Genomic DNA, 23,987 nt, shown 5'->3' on the forward strand with positions numbered 1-23,987 from the left:
GTCCTTAGTTCAGATGACATGCATTTGGTCGACATCTAACACCGTTTCATGAGGGTTATACCTAGTCAAGTAAGTCCTTTGATATTCCGCTAGTGGAATCTTGGAATTCCACTATGGGCCCTTTGATCTTCTGCTTATGAGCCCTCTTTACCCGCATTCCTTTTTTCCTTTTATCCATCTGATCTCCTCAAATTTTGTGTTAAAGAATTTCTGATGTACACTCGATGCTCTAAGTTTAGAGTTTAGGTTGCGAATCCATATTTGATCATAAATTAACTAAAAATATTATCATCAATCTTCATAGATGATAAATGGAGTGAAACTATCATTTTAGAGTATTGCCGCAACCCACAGATGTATGGTGAAGATAGAGTGTGTACTTAGAAGAGAAAGGGTCGAGAAACACTTATGATTAAAATATTACTTACCTATTCCATGAGGGTTTAGATTATTTTCTAAAGAGTGGGAGCATTTAAAAATTGTAATTTTTTCCGTATAACCAAACATTAAAACATATTTCTCCAATACATTAAACAATGTTCATATTTCTTCAATCCCCCCAATTTTAGGGCGCATAAAGCTATAATTTTCTTATATACATATACACAAATTTTTTTAAATTGTGAGCAATAAATTAAAATACGTGCGACTCAACTCATAACCTGACTAATCTATCTCACACAAACATACTTTATGATTCATAGTTCTTCAATTTAGGGCAAGAAAAATGCTATAACCCTTTGTATTCTACCTAATCTTTATATGCCCAAAACCAAAAAAAAACTAGATTAAGATTAATAACCACTTCTTTAAGAATATAATTAACATATAATTATAATAATAAAACCCAGATTAAGATAAAATTCCTTAACCCCTCGAAATATGGATCAGGAAAGCGCAGTATTAAAAATGGGACCACCGGACCCTTTTCGGCTTCGTTTCTAAAATTGGGACTTTCTTCCTCATTCGTGCTGTTCCACCGAGTTATTTGAAGCGCCCATCTCCTCTTCCTTCCCCCGTCAATTGTTCCTGATCCCCCGCTCGATCTGAATTTCCGTTGTTATAGCTTCCTCTCTCTCTCTCTCTCTCTCTCTCAGCGGCACGGTTCCATGTCCCGATAGCGAGGATTCCGCTTTCTATCGCGTTGTATGATGCCGGTGTGCCTCGAAAGATTCTGGCCTCGCGTGGAAGGGTAGAACCGATTGACATTTGGTAGACCAGAGCGCGTTAGTTGAGTTTTGCGTGGAGTCTAGTGAGGAATGGTGGCGAGACCTGTAGGTTTGAGGATTTAGGGTTTGTGCTGCGCAAGCGTTGAGTGGAGAATCTGAATTTTGGCGTCTGTCTGCTGGTTTGCGCTGACAGTTGTTACATGAGAGATATAGGTGAAATCTGAGTTGGGATGGAGGTGAAGTTATCAAAGGACGGTGCTTCTTTGGACCCTGATTTACTACAGCTGGCGGAGATTTCTCCCTTGGCTTTGAAGGAAAACCCTCATGTTGCGGAGCAGCTGTATGCCCAGTGGCTTTCTATCCCGGAGACTGTTCGTCTGGTATTGGTTCTTTGGCATTTGTTTTCTCGCAGTTGTTGGTAATTTTCATAATGTTTTAAATTGAATGCTGTTCTGGATCAAAAGTATGTGTAAGTAGTGCTGCTAATTAATTTTTTTTGGTTAGCGTAGTGCCGTGTTTGTGGAGAGTAGCAGTGTAATTGACATCTAAAGCCAAAAGAAAAAAAAAAAAGGAATTTAGAGATCAGAAATAAAACACATGAATTCATTTTTTCAATGATATTGCTAGAATATTTAAACTAAATCTTTTGCAAGCGGAGGAGATGCATACATGTTGAAAAATGCTATGCTTTTAAAAAAAATTATTTGAAAGATGAGCCCATATAACTTTAGTTCTAGTCATGTTGGTGCCAATTATTTTTCTTGTTGGAGCTACTTGAAATGAAAACATGAAAAATGCTTAGAATTACGTTTTTTAACATTAGGGTGTTTTTTGTTTTTTGTTTTGCTAACTTACATGCAAAGATTGTAATGCAATGTCGGCATAGTTTTGCATATATTGCCATTAAAATTAACCACATATTTAATAATCTGCTAAATTTGGCTGAAATAGTTAAAATGTTTGTGTGGTCGACATATATTCATAACCTGCATTTTCATTCCAGCCATACTTGTTACTGATGAAGGGAAGCAAGGTTCAAAACCCCTCAAAGATACTGGTGATAGATGAGACTCAGGCTCTAATATCTCCAAAATAGTAGAATGGGTTTGGTTGCAAGCATTTATGCTACTGGAGTATTTTAAATGCAATGTGAATTAAGTATATTGCTTTTTTTTTATTTTGTAAGATAATTTGGTTGGTCTTTTGTTGATTGTTAGCGGAAATTATTTATAGGGCATAGAATTATAGACAAATAGGACAATGAAGAGTCATGGGATCACAGTGAGGCTTACGGGTTGCTTGGGGGCTGTGAATCGCCTAAGGGGCATGGGTAGCCAGGGATTCAAATATCAGAGAGAGTTTACTGGTCGATATAGGGTTTAGTTGGCGACGGGGTTTTCAAATTGTATATTAACTTGCAATTACATGAATTTTTATATTAGTTCTATCCAGTTGGCTTTATACCATTGTTAAAATAACCATTTAATTTTTTTTCCGTATATCTAGTTTATGGAATTTCACATTGAGATTTCCATTGGGGTTGGTATGGGACATGCTGTGAGCAGAAATTTTATTCTAAAGCTATAAATACTTTTTATTTTGGGTTTTTTTGGGTGAAAATTGTTTCTTGTATGTGATTGGATTGGATGATGATGATTTTAAACTATATATATGTATGTATATATATATATATATATGTATATATAAATTATTTTATATCCTTCTATTTCATTATTCTAACATTGAAAACATTTTTTTTCATCACTTTGCTTGATTTTTATAATGTTGATTTTAAAAGATATTAATATTCATTTTCTTATTTATCGTCCACATCTGTGAAGATATGTTGATTTAAAAGATATTTCATAGATATATTTTTTTATATTTAATATATTATTAATTTAAACTATATCATTTTTCATTGTTCTCTATTAAAAACAACACAAAATAAAGCATGCAAGAGTAAAATTTATCTTTATAAATTGAAAAATTGGCTATTTTAAAATGAGATATATTATATTTTTTGAAAAAATTTCTCCAATTTATCTATTAAAATTTAAACTGTTCTACGATTACACCTTTTTCAATTAATCAAGTTAAAATTTAACTTTTAGAATTAAAATAAATACAAATTTATAACTATTATCTCATTAAATATTAAAAAATAAATATAAATTATCACGTATAGAATTGAGGTGATTTTGACTCTTCGATGAATAGAGGCTTTAGTGCATGCATCGTAGGGTTCGACTAATGCTTCAACGCAACGTATAACATCAACTTCCACAAACATATTCAACTCTTGCTAGGTTGCGACAAAGAAGCTTGCGGCTTCTTCTTTAGTGAGTGCAATTTTAACTTCGTGAATAAAAAGGAACTCCAACGCTCGACTTCGACGAATGCAGGATGAACCTTTGACTTTTGGGTTTCATGAACAATGAGGGGACTGCCAATGCTTGGTTTTGATGAATGTGGGATGCACTTTGGATGCTTGACTTCTTCGACCCTGCTCTGACAAATGTTGGAGAGAGTTTTGGCACGATGAGAGTGGAGACATGTTCGACTATGAGGTATAGTTAGGGCTACAAGTATATTTCTAATTTTCTACTTTTCGTGCCCCATTTTTCTTCAAAATCGTGGGAGCTTGTGTCTAATGGCATGCCGAGGCATGTCCTGAATGTGTTCGGGTTTGAAAAAAAATTAAACATCTTTTGCAATGTTGGACAATTGTCGGAGTCATGTCTGTGTCCGACATAGGTAGAACACTTTTTTAGAAGTGTCGGTGCTACATAGATCCATAGTCTCTTTGACTTTTAAGGTGAAGATAAAACTAATGCCACACATATCTAGTGAAAATTTTAGGACTTGTTGCTATGAAAGTTGTAGTTGAAGCCTTAACTTTCACATTTTGCTATCATTCTAGTGGTTTACCTTAGATGTGTGTAGAGTGTCATCCATCTTCTTAAGAGTTTGCAAGGTTCTTCTGCAGAAGATGCATGTTACCTCAAGGTCTAAGAAGGTGGAATTAGGAAACGAGGCTCTTTTCTTAGCGAGGCTAGGCATAAACCTCTAGGAGGATTGAGAGGTTAGCCTTGAACATGAAAAAACTCATAAAATAAAGAATAATTAGGAAATTATCGTATCATAATAAAGAAACTGTCATATTCTCATTCAGGATATCAAATATGCAGACTTTTAAGCCAAACAATAAAATTATTATATTATTAAATTCTGTTACAATAATAGCAAATAAAGGAACCCTAAAAGAAACTATAATAGCCATATTCAATAAGAAGTAAATAATACTAGCTATAAAAAACTATGAACAACCTTATAGCAACTATAAGCATTAAGAGTTATAAGAAGAAAATAAAAAATAAGATTACTTGAATAAAGAGACTCAGATTTCCCATCCTCCTATTCTTGATTGTTTCTTGCCTCACGCTCTGCTCAAACACCTCTTGCTTTCCGCCTCTACAGATACTCCCTATCTTTCTCCCTCAACTCTCTTGCACTTGCATAAGGAAGATGACTTGCTCTATCATTCTTGGCCATAGATCACATAAGCCCAATGTCAAGCTATTGGATATGAATGAATTGTTATACTTGACACACACACACACATGTTGTCTCATTAGTTGTGGTATACTTTTTCATGACATATTTCATTGGAAGCCTAAAGCTAAGCATAACTCACTCTTAGGGAGGGTTATAAAATAAAGTGATCTATGTTCATAAACAATTCATGTTTTGCACAACAGGCTTGATTTTATCTTATTCTTTAAATAAATGGCAAAAGCTTGAACTTGATTTCACGGCTCTTTTACTGAATGAGCCAAAGTTAAACAAAAGCTACTTGATTATGTTTTTATCAAGAAGACCTTGATTTATTGATATGCATAAATATATTTATGTGTATAAGTTATATTTTACTATCAAAAGCAATCAAATGCATGCTTAAAAAATCGTGGACATCACATGTTTTACGGTTCCTAAAAAGACCATGCTATGAAATTCACAAACCTTTCTTATTCAATCAGAAACATCAAGTTAAAACTTGGCCTTGGATCAATAGTCAATCCCTCGACTTGTCGTTTGTGTTTAGCTTATTTTTAGCTCGATAATAAATTAGCCAAGGTTGAACTGCTTTAAATTTTTGAACTTGATCTAGGTTTGTTTTGGACTTATGATTAATAAATTGAGCCAAATAAGACCCTACTTTATTCATGTTGGTTCTTTACACCTTTTCTCTCCATTTATCCCTATCATGAGTTGAATTTTGCATGCATTATTCTTTTCCTTTATTTTTTGCTTTCACGTGATCTGAGACCTTAACGCGCAGTTTTTTTTTTAATTTATTTTGAAATGTTAGTCTTCACATCTATAGGTTAGATCTTTAATTGAAGATGCGAAGGATGGACTGCCATTGAATTCTCCTAGCTGTACCGGTGGTGCAAATTCTGCTACTAGCAATGCATTGCCTTCTTTGTTCCCTGCTGGCAGTGCACCTCCTCTTTCACCAAGAAGCAGCTCGGGATCTCCTCGTTTCATGAAACGTGGTTCAGGTGCAGGGCCATCATCTCTAGGATCTCCATTAAAAGTAGTTAGAGAGCCAGCTAAGGAAGTCATCCCTCAGGTATCAACTGTCTTCTCACTTTTTTTCTAAGGCTCTGTTTTTATACTGGGAAATTGAATGAAAAGAAATGAAAAAAAAAGAAGTTGAAGATCTTATATCAATCGCTGCTATTCTTTCTCAAACCCGTAAATTACTTATATTTTATATTTTATTTTGTTTCCTTTAGCTTTTCCCCTTCCAAATAGAGCCTAGGTCTTTATTGTAAAAATGCTTTTATCCTTTCATAAGAAACAATTGATATTCAGCTCATCTGAACATTGTCATTTCCCTTATTGATACTGTATCAATGTTTCCTTTGTGTGTGTGAACAGTTCTACTTTCAGAATGGACAGCCACCCCCAAATGAACTAAAAGAGCGGTGCTTAGAAAGAATTGCTCAGATTTTCTCTGGCAAGTTGGATGGATTGCAAATTCAAGGTGCATGGCATTTCTATCTTATTTGTATTTGGATGATTTGAATACATAGCACTCAATTCCTATGTATTTACGTATCTGACGCCTAAACTTCAATTTTAGCATATATGTCACTTACCTATGCATGGAAAGGTGTATCTCACTTTTTTAAAATTTAAAATAATGGTATTTTTGATGCGATATGAAAGGTTTCGGTGGTATAAAAGGAAAAAATAGAGTTTAGTTGTTAGATATGTAAATAAATAGGAATTGTGTGGTATGAATGTAAATGTCCCTTTTATCTTCACGTTAAATTGCACCTTAAGAAGGTGAACTATTTTCTTTCTATGGCATCAGAATTTAAAATTGTTACTAAAGAAATTTGCAAGCTGCCGTCCTTCTTTTCTAGTGTTCTTTTCAGAAAGATTGATGCTGACTGTGCTGGAACTGTAAATAGGTGTGCAATCTTCTTTTACCCTAAATTTTTTAAGCGGTATTTTGTATAATGATAAGATCAACTAATGAGAGTTTCTCTTCCATATTTGCTTGTTTTTTTATGTAGGGAAGATCTTTGTTTATTCTATCTAAATTAAACTGCAGTTGGTTGGGTTCACTTTTGTTTGCGAGTCTTTGCATCAAACCTAATTTTTATATATAATTTTTAGCTCAGCATTTACCACCATCTGCATTCAACTAACTTTTTAGGGGTTGGGCTCTGAATATAAATCTTTTGTGTCTTTCAGTGGTTTTTTATTTTTCTATAGTGGCTGGTGTAGTTATAACCGTAAATGCTGTTTTTATTGAAATTATGTTCCTGTAAGCATAGGTTTATTTGTCGTTCTTTAATTTATATGATCTCTAATTTGCCAGTTCGACTTTGGTATGATGATAGGGATGCATTTGTTAGTTATTGGGTGAATAACAATATGATGACTATGGATACACCAACTCAAATATTTAATATTTTGAAGCATCCGGACCGCAACTACCTTATTCAGGTTAGTTTTTACCTTTAATTATCTTTCTTTTTGTTGAAGCATTTACATCTGGCATTTTTGAGCTTTTACCACCATATTTCTTCTTATTTTCATTTTATACATGTCCGTTGTTTGTTTCTACTTCTTACACTTCAGTTCAGCAAGGTGATGAAGCACTTGGTGCTACGTTGTCTTACTTTTCTATTTCTGAGTGGATTAAAATGAATTGGTGCAGGAGGACTTCAAACCGGTACTTAGGGATCTTTTGGCAACTCATCCTGGACTGGAATTTTTGCAGGGTACTCCTGAGTTTCAGGAAAGATACGGTGAGGTTTCTCAGTAGCTTGCAAGATATTAAACAATTTGTTGTTGTTCCCACTAGTTGATGTTATTTTATTTTTGTATGAATTGTCAACGTTAATTCTATTTTGATGTTCTTAATGAGGGTTAAGTTCCCCATGTTTCCCCTCAAATGTTGGAATGAAGAGGGACTATCATGGGTTCCATTTAAGATTGCGATTCTCTTTCCTCATGGCAAAAAGCCCACACCTCTTTTGTTCATTATTTTATTCAAATTAGTCCTTCTCAGATGCCCAATGCCATTCCTATTAATTTACTCATAAATAAAATCAGTTAAGTGATTCAATATTATTGGAAGCCTAATGCTTCTTGCTTGCTGGTGTTGTGATAACTTTTTTCCCTTTGCCCAATACCCTTCTAGTAATAATGAGGTTCTGAGTAGTAGTTATAGCAACCTGTGGAACTTAACCAAGATTGGGGACTCAACTAAGATGAATTTTACAAATAAAGAAAATACCAGTTTTTGTTTTTTTGTTGAATGTGATTTTTGGTCTCAAGTTGAAGTGGTTCAAAAGTGCATGGAAAGAAGAAAACTAAACTTGAACACTGGTGGAAGTAGAACGATAAACAGTAGGCTTCTTGTAATGGTATTGCTTTTGAATCAAAAGGTCAGGATTTTGGATCCTGCACTCAATTGCAGTTCTTGATGGATAGCGCCATGCTATTTTTTTCAGTAATTTTATTAAGTAAAAATAGAAGCTGCTAAGTCTACTCTATAGAAAATTTGTGATAGGTTGCACCTTGATTCACGTTCTACAGCAGGCTAGTGCTTAATAGGGGTGTAAACGAGTCGAACACTAGCGAGCCCAGGCTCAGTTCGTGTTCGGCTTGTTTATATTTCGAGCTCAAAAAATGTGTTAGTGTTCGGCTCTATTATTTAGCGAGCCGAACACGAGCCGTACACGAACAAAGAGTCGTTTTGAAAACCCTAATCACGTAGTCATAAGATGTTAAGGATTGGGGAAATATTTAAAACATCATTTGAATCTAATTTAATATTTTTTATTCTTCTTTCTTAATTAATACTTTTTATTGATTATAAATCTTTTGTAGCCTTGTATTTAATTAAACTTTTTAAAAATATTACAAAAAATTAATTGATTAGTAGTATTTCGAGCCAAAATGAGCTGAACGCGAACGAACGAATATTTATTTGTGTTGTTTGAGTTCGGCTCGTTAACTTAGCGAACGAGCCGAACACAAGTTGTTCGCGAACAACGAGCTGTTTTGACAGCCCTAGTGCTCAATAGGGCGTGCATCTAATCATGGTCGACCTGCAACTCTGGTTTAGCCTTTGTCCGCTGCAGAGCTAGTTTTCTCCCAATTGAGGGGGCCAAATAAATGCTCTCTCTTGAATCTTAACCTTAAATTCTGAGTGCCACTCACGATTTTCTCATTTGAAATTAGTCCTTCATAACTCAGAAAAGCTAAGGGGGGCCCTTCCTTCTCTTATAAATTGGAGGGGATGAGACTGATAGACACATGAGAAAACATAATACCCACTTGGCAACAAATTGTTGGTGGATTAACATTATGAGCCTCTCCAACAATATGTTATCCCATATTTCTATCTTTTTTCATATGCCTCCTAAACTTCTAGCTCGCTAGAGCATACACTCTCCCATAGAGCTGATGCAAGAATGCTGCGAATGCCTACTTTTTTTTTGCATTGAGGGACAATGTTTTGTCGCCTATATGACCTAGGCCCACTATGCATGCTTTTCTTGGCTTGGGTATGATTTGCTCAGCTTGATACTTGTTGCCCTTTCTTTACTGGGAAGCACTGTTGAATTTTTCAACAAAATTTAAAATTAGAAAAAATCACAATTTCGCTCTGCATTGCTGGAATGGAAATCATATGATCGATGCATAGCAAAACAAAACATTGAAGAAGGAATAAAGAAAAAAAATGGAAAAAAGCCTAAGTTCACAAAATTTGTACGAAAGTTTAAATAAGAGCCCAAACATATATTTACTTACAAAAGTTTGTTTCTGTTGCTGGAAACACAATCAAGTTTGGTCTTTTAGTAGGGGAGGTCAAGAATGAATCATGCTTCCCAGTTTATTTAAAAATAAATAGAACTAAAATCTCACAAAAATATCATCCTTGAGCTCCCTTTGTTCTTTGTTTTAGTCATCCGTAGTATTTCACTAGTCAATCACTATCTAGTTGTAGGAATCCTTGACAATTTTTTTGGAATATATTCAAAAAGGGTGATGAGTTATACCATTGCATGACCATCTACAATGTACCACAGACATACTTGTTGCATGCCTTAGGCCCGATCAAATGACTCAAAATGATTGTGCTTCAATATTTGATGTGTGCGCTTGAATTGTTGTTATTTGTTGGAAGGAGAAATAGATTTCTTCAATAGTTTAATGGGAAATAGTGGTGATGCAATCCGTTATTTGGGAGAGTACTATTATGGGTCACCTAAATGTTTGTGGGGATGACGTCAATATTGGAATTGTTAGGATATAGGACTCGTAAGGAAGCAGGGACATGATAATTGCGTCGTAGTTGTAGATAGGGGTGTAAGTGGGCAAAGCCAATTTATGAGCAAGCTTGGGTTTAGTTCGATAAGTGGCTCGTGAATTGAGCTTGATGAACTAACAAGCCAAGCCCAAGTCAGCCTTGACTCGACTCTTTGCTCGTGAGCCGACTCATTTAAAAAAATATTAATATAAAATATACTCAAAATATATGAAATTTCAAGATATTATCTTTATACTATTAAAGTATTAAAAAAAAGATATCTTATATTTTATAGAAGTAGTTTATCATTATTTATCTCCCAATTACTCATTTTATTATTATTTTATTTTAAAGTCAGTTTAAATTAATATTGTTGCCTTTTATTACAATAAAAAAGGAAGTTCGTGAGCCGGATTGAACTCATAGACTTATGCTCATACTTGATTAATTAATCAAGCTCAAGCTCAAGCAGAGTGTGACTTGAGCTCGACTTTACTTGTTTACACCCTTATTTGTAGAACAAGATCACTATGCATATGGGTAGTAGGGACTAGGATGCAAGTGTAAGGCTCTAGTATGCTTTTGTCATAGTTTGTGCGAAATAAGGGTGCATTCAAAGTCACATGCATGATCACTTGCATGATCAGAGGGTGGTTCTTAGCACAAGCGTAAAGTAGTATGGTGTGACCATGACAAGTAGCTATGGGCTTGAGGTTATGTGTTTGGGATTGATGCTAGTGGCCAATGTTCTCCAATTGCAAATGGGATTGTTGACGAGGTCTGGGAGTGCACGCTTAATTGGTCTAGTGAAGAAAATTGGAGGATTGTCAAGGGCGTGGAAGCCTATGCTGAGTGCGAGCATGAGGCTTGCTTTGGTGGGTGTGCGATTGAAAGGTCGGTTGATTTGGGACGGTGGAGAAAATGATCAATTTTGGCTTTAGACACTAGTAGATGAGTGTATGGGTGAGTTTGATGGATTTCGATTATACAAAATCATAAAGGAATAATACTTGACCACTGCACAAAAAATTTGATGAGGAAGAGGGAATATCATGAAGGGCATCCATCCTAAGATGCATTTGGGGCAAACAAGGCCATAGTGATGTTTTTAGAGATTTACGTCTCCCATTATTCTCACTAGTACTCAAATGAGAACAAAACTTCAGCTTCCATATTTTGTAGCCCATGATAGAAGAGCAACAAAACAAAAGTTATAAAGGAAGGAACTTATGTAAAACATCCCTCTATTGTAATTAATAAACAAAATAGGAAGTGCTCCAGAAAAGGAAATCACATATAAGTCTCTCAAAAAGCCCAAACCAGTGAAGGTATAGAGCCCTTTAAAGTAAAAAATAATCAAATCAAGAATCTGGATGCAATTAGATGCAGTTGCTCTGAGATACCAAATAATGAAGGAAATATGTAGAGAGAGGAAGGAAAGTTATTTTGAGCATTAAAAAAATATATTTATTCACTTTTAGTAACAAAAAAAAAAAAAAAAAACACCCCAAAAAAATATCCCAAACAAATATCCTAAAAAAAAAAAACTGAAAAAGAAAAAAACAAAAAACAAAATTGATCCCAAGCAAGCCCTATGTTTAGGGCCAAACAGGAACTGGTTCCACAATTTGTTTGGGTCATGCAAGTTTCTCCATTGTTATTCCCTGCTATATTTAGCTTCTTACTGAAGGCTGCTTTTAGAGGCTTCTTTGATGGCGCTTATAAGGACTAAAAAAGCCTCCTACTTCAGTTGCCTCTGGGGTCCCTCGTATATTTTGGGCTCTAATTGCCTTTTCAGGTTCAGCGTTAGTTCACTTTAATGTAAGGTTGTATTTTGGTCTTTGTTTACTTTAATGGTATTTTTAGCTAAAGCACCTATCAAGCATGCAACCCAACATAAAAGTAGAGAGACTTCTGTACTCTATAAAACTTTGATTCCAAATTCAGTTGAAACTAAGAAATGTCATTGCTTTTAAACTCTTTCTTATTTAACATTATGTTCTTATATCTTGCCTTTTTATAAAAGTAAATTGGGAAATTTACATACTTAGCACTTAATTCTCATGTATTTATATATCTATCCCAATCTTTCATATTTACATACATAACACTTTGATGCTTTAAACCTATGCATGAAAAATGAATATTTCACTTTTAGATAGTGGAAATAGTGCTGTTTTTGTTTTGATATTAAAGTTTCAAGTGCTATGTGTGTAAATATGAAAATTTTAGGTGTGAGATACGTAAAGACATAAACATTGTGTGCTATATATGTAAATGCTGCCAAAAATTATGTTTTTTGTTAATTTCTTTTGCAAAGATACTTTAAATCTAGTTTATGCATGGGCGCAGTGTTGCGGATCTTAGTTCATTCGTGTTGTTTGACTCACTTCCTTTAAAGGCTTGAACCACTGCTTGTAAATTGAGATCTAACAACTCCCATGCTTGATTCAATTCCAAATGTGCTGCTTATTTCTTCAATGAACATTTTTCATGCTAATTTATGCGCCACCCAAATCTTTTTTCCAGCTGAAACAGTCATCTATCGAATATTCTACTATGTGAATAGATCGGGAAATGGTCATCTAACCCTCAGAGAGCTTAAGCGAGGAGATCTAATTGCTGCAATGCAACATGCTGATCACGAGGAGGACATCAACATGGTTTTGAGGTGAGAAACTCATTAACAAATTCCTAAAATTAGTCATATCCGAAAAAATGCTCCACGATGAGTATACTTTCCTTTGCCTCCCTTTGACTGGATTTCTGATATTCTATTTAGTGGCGGATGCTGCTTTTCATTTCTGTCATTAATTTCCTTGAGATCACGTTGAAGAAAAACATTATAGTTTGATAGATTTCCAGGTACTGTGATCTGATGTACTGATTTGTCGTTAATGTTAGCATTTTCATAGAGACTTGATAGTTATGAATATCTTAACCCTCAAATGGGATCTTTCTTAGAAAGTAACTCAGCCCACTCAAAATCTGAACCATTCATGTGTTTTCTGGAGCATGGAACATCGGATATTCACATTTACGCAAATATTGAAGGGAACTAACATATTTTTCCTACAAGCATGACGATATCTTAATTGCATTTTTCTTATCAAACCTACTTGAAAGAAAGAATATTGAATAAAAAATTCTCTCATATAAACGGTATTTCAAGGTTCCCCTACTGATTGATCTTACCCTACAGATCTAACACGTCTTTCTCTGTAAATATTTTAAATACCCGAAACCTCAACTCAGTGAGAATGGACCCACTTTGACAAACCCTGAAAGATGAGAAACTGTAGTCTACAATCTGGTCTACAGTCTCTAAGTGAACGGAACTATATTATGTTAGAAGTCATATCTAAATTAACAAGTGCAACAAAAAATAATTACATAGACCATGTCTGGATATTTTTTGCTTTCGTTTTATTTTTAATTTCAATTTAAACTCTCACATATTTAGGCTATCTCTCTATTTTATATTTGTAAAACAATAATATAAGACATGTTTGCAGCTAAAATATAAAAAGAAAAAAAATCTAAGCAATTATCGATTAACTCTATTTAAATTTTAATTAATTTTTGCCATGATTAATCTAATTAAATATTATTTAACCCTTATTTAAATTTACCTATCATCATAAACACTTGGTTAATTAGTATTTGAAGTAATTATATTAAATTAGTCGGTGAAACTTTCTTTTTATTAATTTAAATAATTATCTTCTTTAAAATCATAATTAATTTGTAATTAATGATGATAGATATCTAATTATTATTCATGAGTTATTAATTATACTATTTATAATAAGCATAATTCAATACAGATAAGCTATAATGATTTTAATAAAACCTAAATTAATCCCTAACTAACCTAAATCATTAAGAACTTAATTTGCATAATTAATGCTAATAAAATATTTATCAGCTTAACTTAAACCTTGTTAATAGTTTATTAGATTAAATCACACACTATTTACCAATTACTATTAATTATTTAATCATATCATGCTTAATTTTCATAATTTAATACTGCCAAGATCTTAATAAACGTAATAAAATACTAATTAGTTTCTAATTAATTTAAAAATTTAACTGCCTTTTGGCTAATTAATCAATTGGTTTATTAACATAGACTTTTTCATTAAAAAATAAAAAAAACTTGTGATCTTAATTAACACACTGATTAATTTCTAATTATATTTAATATACAAGATGATAAGTTATTTTGATTGATTAATTAATTAGAAATGATGGATAGGAGAGTAAGAACCCCCCATACCCAACTTGAAGTGATTTGTTTGTATAACTTGGAACTTAGGAGCACTCAATTAGCCACACAAATAATTTGATTTTATTCTCTAATAATCAATAACCAATTACACAGCATGGTTTGTTTCTTATAGAAATAAAGGATAAGGCCAAATATTTGAAATCAAATTCAATCTTAATAAATGTTCAAATTTCAAGCACTCTTTCTGAAAAGAAGATACAATCCTATAAAATAATTTAATTTTAAAGATTGAGAGAAATTGACTTAAATTGACTTAAAACATGCATGGTTCAATTCTGTTTTGACTCTTTGTAATTGGTTTATGGCCAGTTTTGTTTTTACGGGATGATTTGGGTAGTTTACAGGCCGATATTGTATCAAATCCTCCAGGGTGCAAAGAACTCTTCTCTGGAGAGTTAATATCCATCTAGTCATTCAAGATAACTCTTTGTAATTGGTTGGTTTTTGTAGTTCATCTATGGTTTTATCTAGAAAAGGAGGTCTGTCTTTTATTTGCTAGTATTACTTATTTGAAATGATACTTCTAACATCCAAGACAGCAGATAGCCGGACATAATTAGAATGAGATCAATGACAGAGAGAACTTTAGTAGAAATTCCTCTTTGGAAGAATCAACAAGAAATTTTTGAGGTTGCAATATTCCTGGATAAGATAACATATCCTCAATGTTGAAAATTAGATTAGTCAACATATATGAGACAAATTTAACATATAAGCATTGAAACTGATTTTTTGCTACTTTTGAAAACCTTATGCTCTTGCATTCGATTTCTTATGCTTGTTTTTACACTTATATGACTCATGATAGCCACCCTATTTATATGATTACAATTGTTTTTAACATTCATAGTATTAAAATATTTTTTTGTTAAGAAATTCATTTTACTTTCTAATATCATCATGTAAAGCATTGAGATATTATGCAAGGGATGCAACACAATCATAATTTACATGTATTTAGAAAGGGAAAAGAACTCTAGGCTTTCTAGGGTCCGATCCTTGAACAATTTAAAATGATGCCTTGCCCATAGATTTGCATATAATGTTATTGTATGTATATTTAGTAGTAGGAAGATATATATCCCAATTACCATGATTTTTTCTATCAAACATTTTAATAAATTTCTAAGACTTTTATTTATTGCTTCGTTCCAACCATCAATTTAATGGTGAAAGATTGATGAAATCTTAAGAATAGCATCTAACAATTTTTTTATGGTTTTTAAAAAATAAGAAACAAACTTGTCATCTTTATCAATGTTCTTGGATAACCTAACAATTTATTTGAAGAAAGTTCAGCTACATAAAATGTATCAATAATCCTGGTGCATGATATGAAGTGAGACATTTAAAAAAAAACTACATATTGCCACTAGTACACTATTCTGAACACAAAAAATACTCATTAACAAAATTAATCTAGGGAGTCAAGGGTCTCATGGCGCTTAGCAACTTGATCATTTGTTCGTTCTCTTGGTTCTTTTGCCACGCTCGCATGCTTATCCCTTGTCATTCCATTGCACGTTTATGCTTTTCCTTGTGCTCAAAACTCTTGGCTTCATGCAGATGTTATATTCTTGAGCCCCGTGCGTCTTTTCCCTTTGTTGTTCGCTCATGCATGTGAATGCTTTCTCTCATGTTTGTGAGTGCTTACATGCATTGTAGCTCCTCATGGTTCTTGGGAAGGTTCTTGGTGCTTCAAACTTGTTCTTTGCTATGACTAATTTCCACTCTCCCTTTGAGATGCCTTTCATCTCTTGCTTTAGATTATTGTTATTTGTAACCTCATAGCTATTTGGGTAGCACTTATTGGCTCTCCATCTTCTTTGTCCCATCTCCTTTGCATTCTTTTCCTTCCATGAATGTTCCTTGGGTTATAGTGGTTCTTCAAAATTGTCAATTATCTTCACCTTTGGTGTTGATAGCTCCTATTGCTTTGGAGAGTCCTCTTGCTGCTTACATTTCATAGGATACCAAACCTTTTATTGCTTATAATTTTTGTTGTTTTGCAAAAAATTGTAGGTGGTTTCATCGGACTCATTTCCAATAAAATTTAGTTATATTGAAACATAAGCAATCACCTTTATATGAACGCAAAACTATGTTCATTTTTTTCTGAGAGTGATATATTTGGGCGTGGTAGACTGCTTTTGATATTGTAAGCTTATTCCCTTTGGGCCACAATATGGAGTTGATTAATGAATTCCCGTTAAACTTACTTTTTGTTGGTTAAAATTCAGTTGGGTTTAGTGATTCTCATCACATCATAAAAAGACTATAGCAGTTACTATATTTAACTTTTCTCAAGATGCACTCATTGGGAAAAAAATTGTGGATTAGCTCAGTGTTGTGGATGGTGGCATAAAATAGCATTTGAAGGCATCTCCTCATATTGGTCCTTTTGTATAATACTTCAATACAAGTTCTCTGATTGTTTTAAGACTCGTCATTAGTTCACATTTTGAACCCAAAATTTAGAACCTTTTGACTTTCCTTAGAATCCTGAGACAATTGTGATTTCGCATGCTAGCCCTATAGAAATGTTCTCTGTAGCTTTTGCAAGCTAGACAATGGAATTTAATTCTTCAATTATATAAGTTCCCCTCCTTATATCAGAAAAGATATAGATGATCATGATATTCAACAATCTAAATGATTTTTATGGGAGTATTATGAAGGAAGACATTCTGATTGATAGTATATTTCAAATCCTATTTGCTAGGCGTAGTTGTAACTGAAAATCTTATAATTCCATTCTCCTATTTTTACTAGGCTTTGAGAAGGCAGTTCAATTAAGCTTTTCTTCCTCATGATTGATGGTTTATCCTTTAACTTCAATTTTTTATACTTTATTTGTGCTCTTACAATTCTAGGTAATTGCTCTTGTTATGCTTGTTATTACTTTGCTTTAAACATGTGCTTTAAAAAAATTCTATGGAGTCGAAGGGATGGGAAGAGAAGTGTGCATGCTAGCAAGTTGTTTAATAGTATTTCTTATTTTGGCATGCATGCATTGACCAACAGTTTTACTGGTATTCCTTTTCAACGATGTCTAATGGTACTTGCATTCAAGTGAATGTATGATTTCATATTACTATAAACAACAACAAGCCTTTATCCCACAAGTGGGGTCGGCTATCTGTATGGTTTTATATTACTTTAAACATGATAAAAAATGTGTAAGCTCATCTTCGATAGTGAGAATTGCATGAATGTTGTATCAATTTAGAACTTCAATTATTCAACTTAAAGGCCAAAATCACATCTACAATTTTGCAAATTACACTTGGTAGGTAAAACTATAATCTTCATAACCCAAAGATACTTTATTCGCATTATGCTTGCCACATTTACTGATAAAGATATAGTTAGTGTTTTCAGAGCGTAAAGCGCAATACGATGCACAAGGCTTTATTTTTGCTTCAAATTGCAAAGTGCAAAACAAAGTGACGCTTTAATTAACCAAAGCGTTAACAAATTATACAAAATCTTTAATGTATAAATATATTCATTAATAATCATAAAATATAAAGTATGACTTAAAAGTTTACATAAAATAGAAAGAAATATGGTAAATGTATAGTATGTAACTTGAAGGAAAATATTGACGGTAAACCTGTAAATTAAAATTTCGAACAATTTATAATAGTTGCCGTAATAATTAAAAACTTAGCAATTGCAAAAAAAAAAAAAAATCCTAAAAATTGACTTCAACCCTTCAATCCTAAAAATTGACTTCAACATCCTAAAAATTGACTTCAACCCTTCAAAGCACGCTTAAGCGAGACAAAGTTGGCGTCATGTGCTTTGCTTCACTTTAATCGTGAAACATGCTTCAAACTACATGTATAAAAATGTTGGATATAGTGTCACTCTCAAAGTTTTGAGAAAAATAGGTTGAATTCTGAATAGGCTCGATACCATTTTTTTGCTTTCATTCCATTAAATAATAATCTTACAACCTATTTTAGGTACAAAATATTCTGTATAATCTATTTTAGGTAACTTAATAATACATATTCCTAATATAAAGATATTGGAAATAATTTAAATGGGAAACTCCTAATTATAGAAAAAACCTAATTTAGCTGTCTGATTTTCATCTTTCTTGATTGACATCCCCCCTCAAATTGATACTGACTGATCAAGAAACATCAATTTGTCAACAAAAAATTAATAATATTGTCGGGACCAAAAATCCTCAAGTCGTGAGTGTCGAAGCCTAAGCGATTTGTAGTCCGTTGACCAGGAGAGACCACCGATGAATAGACGAAATTCAACATCGAGAACAACCATGATAGAAATACTAAGAGCTTTGGAACAATAACGAAGGAGAGATTCTGTCCAGACTGGCTGAGTTGAAAAGGAAGACGAAGTAGAACGAAGACGATTCAGGCGAAGAAATAATGAGACGACGAGCAGAAGAGCGAGAATCAAAGCAAAGAAATAATTCTTCTCTTCCCGTCCCGCAAGAGGGCTGGTGGGAATGGAGTCTTGATAGTACTCTAACGATTATCGGTGGTTAGGGCAAAAATTTGGCTTTGATACCATGTCAAAGTTTTGAGAAAAATTGACTGAGTTATGAATAGGCTCGATGCCCTTTTTTCCTTTGCTTTCATTCCATTAAATAATAATCTTACAATCTATTTTAGGTCCAAAATATTTTGTATAATTTATTTTAGGTAACTAAATAATACATATTCCTAATCTAAATATTCAGTTAAAAGAGAAATAATAGAATAAAGATATTGAAAAGATATTGAAAATAATTTAAATAAGGATGCTCCTAATTATTAAAAGCTCCTAATTTAGCTGTCTGATTTCCGTCCTTCCTGATTGACAGTGATTTCTTATCGTTAGATGTGCAGGTGCTTTTATCAAGCGGCCTTAATTTTATGATTTGGTTGTCACTCATTCTGGTAAGGGAATATTAGGAGGATCACTTCATATCCTAGCAATGTTAAGTCTTTTTGCATCAAAAAAGAATTTAGCATATTTAATAAACTAGAGAAATCTCTACATATTCTTAACTAAGACGTTTTTTGAAATGATACGAGGTTCACTTTAAATCTAGCAAGCTCAAAAGTCTTTTAACATCAAAGAATTTAGTGTGTTTAATAAACTAAAGAAATCCTTACATATTCTTAGCTAATATGTTTTTCTTAAAGGAGAGTAGAGCTGAAGGAGTAATACATTCCTTGATTGCTGTTGAATTGAACCAAGATGATACCAAAAGAACAACAATATCTAAGGATTTTAGCTAGTTATTATCTCAATTTAAAGAACCGTGTCTTGATGAACTACTTGAAGAAACCATAACTTTTAGCATACTCTGGATCTTCCTTAACTATTTTACTCCATTATAAGATGAATCCTACTAAACATGCTGAGCTTAAAAAAATTTTGGATGAATAATTAAATATTATAATTTATTAAGGAAAATATATTTTTATATGCGGTGCTTGTTCACACCTTAATTGTACAAGGGTAAGAGAGTGTGTGTGGATATTCTAGATATAAATACAATTATATTTTAATATCAACTTACCATGCCAAAATTCGATGATATGCTGGATAAAATGATTGAAGCTGTGATTTTCTTGAAGATTGTTTTACAAGTAAGAATTAGAAATGGAGATGAATATAATATTACTTTCAAGATAAATGATGTTTTATATGAATGGTTAGAGAGTTTTTTTAACCTTGAGAGCATTTTTTATGAGAATCATAAGCCATGCTTTGTGACTTGTTATAGGAAACTTTCTAGGTTTATACTTGGACGATGTTCTGATTTAGTTGAAATCAAGGAAGGAATATCTAGTACAGCTCAGGAGAGTCTTTGAAAACTTGCAAATCAAAAAATTGTATCTAAACTTGATGTACTGCTTTTTTTGCTCCATTTATTATATTCTTTGGACTCTGGTGACGGATTAATTGTTGATATAGATAAGATTATAGAAAGTAAAGAGTGGCTTATGCCTATCAATATGACTTTATTTATGATATTTGGAGTTTCCATGATTTGGCTATTTCTTACTAATGATTTATCAAATTATTGAAGTGCTTTTTTGACCTAAATTACCAATTGACTGAAAAATAGAAGATTCAAATGAATGAAATCTACTGAGCATGCCTTGAATGACATCAAAGAGAGACTTATCAATGCACTTGTATTATGACTGACCGATTTCGATAATTTTTTTTTAGATTTCCTTTGACTCATTTGGAGTAGGGATTGGGAGATTGTGGAGTTAATATGGATGCTAATTGCTTATTATAATAAGAAGATTAATGATATAAAATAGAAATATTTTAATTATGCCAGAGCTTTCTATGCTTTAAAATCACTTTGGTATTGTAGGCATTGCTTATACCAAAGGATTTTTTTGTATTTCTGAATCATCAGGCTTTAATATACATTCTGAAGATAAACTAGGTTATAAGCATGCTAACGGGTTTAATTTTATAGGACTACACTTACGTGCAAAGCCATAGCGTTGTAACTGTAAATAAACCTTTAGATTCCTTAAGTATGGTTGGCATTATTTTGCACACTATACAAGTTTAGGGAATAAACTTCGATCAAATTGAAGTGGATTGTGCTAATTATGAGGACTGCAATGAAATACATCTCATTTTAATTGGTGCCTCACTTATAGTTGATTAGAATTTGATGATTAAGGATGATCTTATTTCTAAGGGAACTCATTTTTGCATTCTCATTCATTTTTTTGATATTTTCTTAGAGATAAGTTTATGACCGTGATTGAGGATTTGTAATAATCGCCTATTTAATGCAAGTTGTCGTGTAACGCATGATTGCTAAACAACAAATGGAGAAAAACATAATACTGGGCTTTATATTGGTACCTGTCCCTTATAAATCTTGGGGGAATGTGAGCATTGACATTGTTCTAGGATTACCACGAATACTAAGGAACATGATTTTCTTTTCGTTGTGGCTAACGACTTTTCAAAAATAAATTATTTTATTTAATAATTTCATATTGTTGAATGCTATATAGAAAAATTATTTTTCAATGAAGTGTTTAAGGGTCTGTTTGGGGCGGCTGCTGATTATTTGTAAGCAGATTATTCTGATAATCTGATAATCTGTAAATTATCAGAATAAACTGACTTGTTGTTTGAGGCAGCTGCAAATTATCAGAATAAACTGACTTGTTGTTTGAGGTAGCTTATTCAGAACAGCTTTCTGGGAGCTGTTGTTGAATAAACGACAATTTTGCCCCTGTTTGGTTAAGCAGTTTGCAACAAAACTGTATATGAAAAATAATAGATAAAATAAATGTCTCAAATATTACACAGTTCAGTTACAAAAATTAAAATACATTGCTCACCACTTCGTGAGTATCAAAACAAATAAAATAAGAAGAAATACAATTACAAGTAAAAATATTAAAACGTATTAAAACGTTCAATTAATTTAAAACTCTGATGTCGTCTGTCCTCAGCGGCACTGTCCTCTTGGAAAACCATCGTAATACGATCACTGTCGGCATGAGAGTATGTCATAATGTTAGCCCAACGGATGAAACTGCATCTTGCTGAAACACTCCTATGATAACCGTAGAACTGTCTCCCACTGCTATGCAGCTGGCGTGACGTGAGTGAGGGAGCCGGTAGTCCGCAGTAACACAAGACCATTCGGGCGGTCCCTAAAACCCTAGAGCTTATACTGCTACTGAGATAAAAAAAATCAAAAGATATAATCTGTCAGATCATAAAAATTTCACACGAACGATCACAAAAAAAAAGATATAATCCTAGAGCTTAGACGAAGGATCCCAGTAAAAAAAAAAGATGAAATCCTAGTGCTCATTCTGCCCAGTAATAGCATTGCCCAACGCATCCCGGTAATAGCATTTCCCAACTCACCATAATTCATACCATCCCAGGCAACGATACAAATAGCGATTCTCTACAGGGAAGAGGAGATACCTGCGAAAATTTCAAACAACTTTCGATCCACCAACCTAATGCCAGACGGGAAATGGGAGTGCAGAGGGGCGCACGGGATCGAAGAATCCGATCACAGACGGGATCAAGGAGCAGAGACGAGATCAGGGGAGTCTGATCGCAGATCTAGGTCAACGACGTCGAGACGGGATCGAAGGGTAGCCGAGTAATAATCTATCCCTAAACGCGGAACGCAGGGTAATAGTAGAGGCGAACGATTCGGTGAATAATAGCATAAATTCTTACGCGCGTATTTTTACCACCGGCCCGAATGCGTTTTTCAAACGCCACCCCGGCGTTTCGAAAACGCTGAACGCAGGTATAAGCCCAAACGGACCCTAAATTTTATTGCCTAAAATAGTTGTTTCTAACATAGATGTAAATTCATGAGCTACTTTGAAAAATTCTAGTAATTAAAATCTTAACTTTTTATCACCCGCAAATCATTGGTCATAATGAAGTATTTAATAGAAGTTTGGGTGATTCGTTATGTTGTTTGATTAAAGAGTGCACATCCGGTTGGGACATGATGCTATCAGTGAGTATGAGTCCAGTTGAAAGTGCTGTAAGGCATTAAACTCAAAATGCTGTAGGTCTTATTGAACTTTCTATTTAATCTCAACATAACCAATTTGCATAGCATATATATGATTTATATGAAGTTATTCATATGAAATTAAAAATTAACTTTGTTAATTATAAGCTTGTTGTTAGGAGACATGGAATACTAATCGGGATGAGGCAATGATGCATCCAAATATAATTTCAAGGGTTGAACTAATCAAATCTTGTATTCTCGAACTCATTAAATTTTGATCTAGTTTTGTAAAATAAGCTAATTTCATGCTTTTGATGATTAAGAAATAGGGAGAGCTCTACCTGAAAAAGTGGAACAAGGTTTCCATGAAATGAATCCTTGATTTTATTTCTCCTTCTTCCAATTCCTTATGATATCCATCTGCTGGGACCCAACATTCTCTATGAAGTCTCAACTAGGAAATGTTTATAGCTTTTCCATCACATCCTTTTTATTGAACTGAAGTCGTATTTGTTTTTTTTATTTTTAATATTAGCCAATTGTAATTACAGAATTCAAATTTAAAATAGGTTGTTTTGGCTAACCTGGGATATAACAGATGCAGGGCATTTCTGACTTTTTTAATGATTTTCTGTGATGGAATGGAAGTTATAGTTCCTAGGGATGATTCTTTTACAATTGAGTGATGCGACTGTTATTTCAAGTTTGCTTCAAATCATGTACTTAAGATGTGGTTAATATAGACGCATGCAAAAATATAATAATAATAATAATAATAATAATAATAATAATACTTAATTAATTAATTAAGTAATTAATAATTTAATTTAATAAAATACACGCTTGCACCTTAGTAGTTGGTACAACCCACAGTACTTCCACAAGGATTTTGAAATGCTATATTTCTAGTTTTTTTTTTCCTTTTTATATTTTGAAATTGCATTATGCATGCGTCACAGGTACTTCTCATATGAGCACTTTTATGTCATATACTGCAAGTTTTGGGAGCTGGATACAGATCATGATTTCTTGATTGATAGAGAGAACCTTATAAAATATGGTAATCATGCATTGACCTATAGGATCGTTGAAAGAATTTTGGCAGAGGTTTGTTTCTGTTATTTGTGCTAATTTGCTAAAGTTAATATTTTTAAATGTTTACCT

At 33.2% G+C, this 23,987-nt stretch overlaps 1 protein-coding gene across 3 annotated transcripts in view; it reads left to right on the forward strand.

Moving 5' to 3' along the window:
- Positions 1-903: 903 nt before the first annotated feature.
- LOC110023751 (serine/threonine protein phosphatase 2A regulatory subunit B''beta-like) overlaps positions 904-23,987 on the forward strand; it is a 31,819-nt gene continuing 8,735 nt past the window's right edge. For 2 of the 3 annotated variants that reach the window (XR_002293940.1, XM_020723311.1), the window contains exons 1-8: positions 904-1,549; positions 5,557-5,805; positions 6,117-6,222; positions 6,556-6,655; positions 7,091-7,196; positions 7,411-7,501; positions 12,544-12,685; positions 23,783-23,930. Coding sequence is in view for 2 of the 3 variants with exons in the window: in XM_020723311.1 (XP_020578970.1) it covers positions 1,400-1,549; positions 5,557-5,805; positions 6,117-6,222; positions 6,556-6,655; positions 7,091-7,196; positions 7,411-7,501; positions 12,544-12,685; positions 23,783-23,930 (1,092 nt within the window). In the remaining variant the exon portion in view is untranslated. Of the gene's footprint in view, positions 1,550-5,556; positions 5,806-6,116; positions 6,223-6,555; positions 6,656-7,068; positions 7,197-7,410; positions 7,502-12,543; positions 12,686-23,782; positions 23,931-23,987 lie in introns of all 3 variants that reach the window. The other variant, XM_020723312.1, reaches the window with a different exon arrangement.

This window comes from Phalaenopsis equestris, unplaced genomic scaffold (genome assembly GCF_001263595.1).
Source record: "Phalaenopsis equestris unplaced genomic scaffold, ASM126359v1 Scaffold000229, whole genome shotgun sequence".
NCBI classification, from domain to species: domain Eukaryota; kingdom Viridiplantae; phylum Streptophyta; class Magnoliopsida; order Asparagales; family Orchidaceae; genus Phalaenopsis; species Phalaenopsis equestris.